This window comes from Ceratosolen solmsi, unplaced genomic scaffold, assembly GCF_000503995.2.
Source record: "Ceratosolen solmsi marchali unplaced genomic scaffold, CerSol_1.0 scaffold45, whole genome shotgun sequence".
Taxonomy (NCBI): Eukaryota; Metazoa; Arthropoda; class Insecta; order Hymenoptera; family Agaonidae; genus Ceratosolen; species Ceratosolen solmsi.
The window spans coordinates 1199233-1205315 of record NW_011948436.1 but is presented as its reverse complement, the minus strand read 5'-3'; the positions used below and the strand labels follow the sequence as shown (position 1 = coordinate 1205315).

Genomic DNA, 6083 nt, shown 5'->3' with positions numbered 1-6083 from the left:
CCCCGTCGCTTCTCATAGGCACGATCGCACCGCCAATTTTGAGCGGCGGCACGGGAGATTCCGAGAAGGATTTAGGGGAAGACGGAGATGTGAGAAGATTTTTCCCCTGGCTTCCCGTATGGTTTGATATCAACGTCATTGTACCGGTTGGAGCGACGATTGTCGTTATCATCGTCGGAATTGTCGTAATTTGTGTGGCTTTATCGAGAAGAACTCGAGGACCCGAGCAAACAAGACTCCGTGGGATTTCGTCATCCGATGAAAAATATTACGAAGGCCAATGTAACAAAAAAAATTTAATTTTCTCCATTTAGGATTTTGTTCATTACAATTTTGTCTTGGCGGTTAATACATTGATTTTTTTTCTCTTCGATATATCTCAATATATCGCTTTTAAAAACTACTCGTTTCAATTTCAAAAAGTTGTTCGAACTTATGAAGAATCGCAAGAGAAAACTCAAACGAATCTGCTTACTCCCTAATACGCCATTTATATTATAAAAGATTTATAATTATATGAATATGAAAAAGGATCATAAAGTATTTTATTTCTAATTATACGCAACGTAATTACAATTATTTATATGATTATTTATGCGTGAGTGAGTGAGTGAGTGCGTGTGCGTGTGCGTGTGCGTGTGCGTGTGTGCGAGTGTGTATAAATAATTATATAAGTAATAATAAAAATGTATCGTTCGTTATTTTATGTCTATAAAAAGCAAGATACTATTTGTTCAATTGAATTATTTATTACAGACGATGTAGTTTACCAACAGACCGGAGTGGTTGGCGCTACATTGGATAAGAGAAGACCTGATTTACGGGATGAATTAGGGTACATTGCGCCACCAAATCGTAAACTGCCACCAGTGCCGGGATCCAATTATAATACATGCGATCGCATTAAACGAGGAACAGTCATAAGTAAGTCGAGTCTCATATTATTCGGGAAAATTGCAGGTTTTGAGCGTACGTAAGATACTTTGTATCGGCATGATTATAGTTTTTCTCCTTAATGCAAAGTCAACGTTAGCGCGCACTGAAACTAGCCCAGTTTAAAATTCTCTTGCAGCTCTGAAAATATTTATTTCTTCCCAATCTTCAAATTGCCACTTTCTTCGTTCGTTCATTGCGACAATATCGAGACATTAAAATGACTTGTGGCAATTGATTTATAATTAACATCCGTGCAAATGTTTGTCTTTGCCCAAATTGTTCATATTTATTTTTTATATCAAAGTACATACAGCTTCTGTAATAGACAGGACACATCGTTTTCGAGCTGACGGATATCTAGTAAATCGTTAAGAATATTTGTATTTACCGAATGCCATCGTGTATTATGTACATACAGCATGCGTTAGTGTCTCAATTTTACGTACCGTAAATCATCGCAAACATAAATCATTCATGTCATCCAATCGTCGATCACTGTCACTTGTACCATTCGACAATACACTAAAAATCAATAGGCATTTAATAATGTTGAGTCGCTTTGCTATTAGTTTCGTGAAAATAAACAAAGTGCCTTGAAAGGTGGTAGCGCCCGCGCGCGCGCGCGCGCACACACACACACACACACACACACACACACACATATTGAAGCCAAAAGCAAAAAAAGAATTGAAAACGAGTAAATGGTATGCGCACCACCGTTCTCGAAGCCGCTTTGTCTATTCTCATTTACCGAGGAGATATGCTGGCCGTACCAGGTGACAAATCGGTTATAAGCGGCGATGATGATCTTGGTAGGCGACAGCGCTGTAGAACGATCGTTGTAGCTTGTGTTTAACAGGTAGGAACGGCTCGGTAAGGAGCCACCATGCCACTTGGGATCCCCGACGACACATGTACGAGGAGTTGAGTCATTATGCGCCCAACAGGAGGTGCCCCCCACCACCGCCACACGGCAGCAGCGATCAACTGGCACATCGAGGTTTGTACGAACATTAAGTAGAGAGGGATCGAGAGAGGCGGATAAAGGCCCGACTTTTGGGCCTTTCGCGGGACCTGCCTTGCGCTCAAACCCATCAATCCCGGCAGACAAACTGGCTTGATAAAACTAAATCGCTTATTAATGAATGCTTATACAGCGGCTTATAAAGTGTTTTTATGTAGTATTACGAATATATTAATCTTACGGTGCTTCGTCGGTATTTTTTAGCAAATGCTTCTGTACTTATAAATGACAACATTCATATTGGTCTTCTAAATTGCCGACAATATTTGGCAATTGTCCGAAAAGGAGATTATTTTCGACTCCATTGCCGTAAGAAACCGTGTACGAGGGAAGACCGGTTAATGAAATAATAATCGCCTTGCTATATTATATACGAAATTATTGGTTATTTTTATTATTGGATGAAAGATATCGACTCGCGATAAAGTATTCGTAGCGGGAAGTAAGTAGCGAGCTACGTCGCCTCTATCAATAACCCCCTCCCCTCTCTACTTCTTACCTTCCCGTACGCACAGAGCGAGCGAATCAAAGAGAGTCTTGTGGGATGTGGTGCGATCACTTCGAGTATTCGTAAGTTCTCTAGACCATATCAGAAAACAAATCGCTCTCGATGTTTGCACGAATGCATGTCTTTTATTTGTCAGGCGTATTGCCCTGGAATTATAATTTTTTAAAACAGCCTGACCACGCAGTGCGGCACGCTATTCGTGCCCTTTAATCTCACTATCGCTCTCGTCTCTTTAATTCAAGCTGTTTTATCAAATTACTTGTTTCAAGATGTAAAAGTTCTGCCAGAGTATCGCTTTGCTACGACGAGTAAACGCTATTTTTACATTATAAAATTCGTTGCGTTCTTATGCGTTGCAATTTAGTATTTTGCAATTATTAATTTGTATATACATCTTGTGCATTCTAAAATAGACTCTGGTCATTCTCTATCGTGATACTGATTTTTATATTTTGCACTCGAAAAGTATACGGCGGTACGTGTGATTAATGTCTAGTTGCACATTTAAAATTATTTATAGCTCGATTGTATTGCACGAATTATAAAAGCCATTTAAATATTTCGTTCTCTTTTATTTGTTGATTTATTTATTTATTTTATTTTTTAATTTTTTTTCTTTTTTTTGCTTTGTTATTCTATTAACTTTACTACCATCTAGCAATTTCGTTATAAAAGTTTGGAGCATTCGTCTTTGTTTAAAAATGTAGAAATGTAAAAGAAATTACCAAAGTACTATTTGCCGCTCTATTTTACAGTCACATACTATCACTAACACACATCACTAACACAGTCTACTACTACTAAAAAAATAATAACGAAAGACTTTCGATATTTCGAGTTTTTTTAACGAATAAATAGGTAAATTATCTGAAACTCGATAAAGACACGGGAATAGTAATAATTGAAATAATGGCAATTAACGTAAGAGTAACACGTTACTAATAAATGACTGGCTTACAAAATGGGGCTTAACAGCCATTATTCACTAACGATGACGATCGTTGCATTTGATACTAAAATAGGCATGGAAGACGAAATCTGCCCGTATGCAACGTTCCACTTACTGGGCTTCCGCGAGGAAATGGACCCGAGCAAGGCGATGCAGTTCCAAACTTTCCCTCATCCAGGTAATGGGCACTCCGGCACGATGGGACCTGCAGTAGGTCACCCAACTAATTCATCGGCCCACAGTAGATCGGGATCCCAGTCCATGGTAAGTAAAAGCTCGTCGTGGTAATGAGAATGGAGCCAAGCGAAGTAAAAATCCGACACGTACGACTGCTGCTATTTTTGCTTCCTAACGCGACATCGACGTCGTTTCAACGCGTCCGCAAAGGAGTTCATTCAAAATTTAAACATTGCCTCGGGCATAAAAATGGAAAGCTCTCCTTTACACGAGAGACTTTAATTGTCATATCGACTAGTTTTTTTCTTCTTCGTCCCTTACTTTTTTCAACTCTACTTCGGTGCCTTCAAAGAGCTTTTTCATGGACGCGCTAGGGTGTAGTCAAGGGATTAATTCAATGGCAAAATTGATGACGTTGTTTTATCGCGAGCCATCGCGAAGCTCAAAAGGGACTGTTTAAACGAAGGCAAACTGCCGAGTGGAGCGAGTGAAAGCGCGGGAGCGCGAGCCGAGGCGAAAAGTCGTCATTTGCGAACGCCAATGGAGAAAGTAAAGGGCGGAAAAGTGCGAAGTCACGTATTGGTTATCGCGACGTTTCAATTGTTCCTCGCTGGCAATCCCTCATAATCAATCTCGATTAGAATGGATATTTCTTTCGTGACGGGCGCTACTTGAGCACGCGCTGAACCAACTTCCCGACCTCCTGGCTCTAAATATTACATTTGTGCAAAGCCGAGGCAGAATGGCGGCCGCTATTCGCGAGTGCCATCCCAGGGCGGTAGCACCGGCGGTAACACCAACATCTTTACCCCCGAATACGACGACCCGGCCAATTGCGCGCCCGAGGAGGATCAGTACGGCTCCCAGTACGGCCAATACGGGGCGCCCTACGATCATTACGGGTCTCGTGGTTCCGTCGGAAGACGTTCCGTCGGCTCCCTGCGTAACCTCCCGGTCTCCAACTCGCCCGAACCACCGCCGCCGCCACCGAGGAACCACGACCAGAACAACTCGAGCTTCAACGACAGCAAAGAGAGCACCGATGTCAACGACCAGGACGACCGCGACCAGTTGATACGCAGCTACGGAGGTCAGTTTACCCCGCGTTTTCTGCGTTAATCCGTTTCATCGCACAACCTGAGCTCCCACCGCCGCGTTACTCCAGCCTCCAGACTCTCGATAATACTCTCGGCGCACGTTAGCGTCTAAAGAATGGACTAACGTGACTCATCTTCCTACTTGTTGATAATAGTTTCCTAGGAAATTAATATTATTTTCCCTTTGAATAGTAGTTGTTTTTTTTTTTTTACTACTCACTGTACCTGATACTTCGTGCCGTTTCTTTAATGGCTACGTATCTCGGAAAATATGTTGTTTAAAGTTGTGTCTATTGTTTATCTACCTATATTATCAATAAAGGTAAATAACGAAGAAAGAAAAGACATATTTCGAAATGTCAATGAATTTTGAATGAAAAATGGTAATGACGACAATTTTTATTCATATTATTCATAAATTTATTATTTCATCGGAATATCCGTATAAATAATACGTTTACAATTGGTTTACTTTAATTTTATCTATGTTTTAAGATATGATGACTGCATAATATACAAAGTACAATCAAATAAACTTACACGGAGTATAGCATGTAACTCTAATGCTCACAAGATAAGATTTTTAATGTAATTGTATTTAAAGAATTGTGAACAATAATAAATAATCACACTGATTTAAAAGAAAGGCTTGCACTAATGTTGTAACAACATAATATAAGAAAATGAATTATATGAGAAATAATAACATAATATAATAAAATGAGTTCTATATGAATTATATGAAATTAGGTATTTCACAATTATGGACTTGGTTTCAATATCATACTATGCAAGATTATTTTTATAAAAATAGAATTTGGAAGGCGAACTTAGTGCATTATTTTTTAATAATTTATTTTTACAATCTGTAATATAAATCATTGGATTAAATTGTGTATTGTTAAATTATGTGGATATTGTAAATCTCAAAATGTAAGGTCTATTTATATGCAAACTGTAATACTTTGTAATCCGACAAACCATTGAGTTTCTTAAAACATCAAAAATATTGGATTTAATGTTACAATTATAATTCTAAAACCGCTTTCGATTAAAAGATTTTCATCATCTTATTGCATGAAATAGAAGATCTATAATAATTTCATTAAAAATACATATTTCAATTACAATATATTTTTAACGTATGTCATTTAATATTATATCTCTCATATGCAATTAAAAATGCTCATAAGACACTAAAGCTTCGTGGGTTAAAATATTAAAACGATTTCATTAAACATAAATTTGAAGAGAATTTAATGCATATTCTCCTACAAAGTACTTTAAATAGATAGAAAAATTGTAATTATCCCGGTAATAAATGTGGGAATGAGTGACGTGGTGAGTGTTGACGGGCGGGTGGGGTGGGGGGGGGGGGGGGCGGGCGGGGCG

At 38.7% G+C, this 6083-nt stretch overlaps 1 protein-coding gene across 1 annotated transcript in view; it reads left to right on the top strand.

Annotated features, from left to right (window-relative positions):
• Dscam1 (Down syndrome cell adhesion molecule 1) overlaps positions 1-6083 on the top strand; it is a 69857-nt gene that overhangs the window by 59206 nt on the left and 4568 nt on the right. The window contains 4 exon segments of the mRNA XM_011503237.1: positions 757-973; positions 1782-1936; positions 3491-3681; positions 4327-4684. Coding sequence (XP_011501539.1) covers positions 757-973; positions 1782-1936; positions 3491-3681; positions 4327-4684 — 921 coding nt within the window.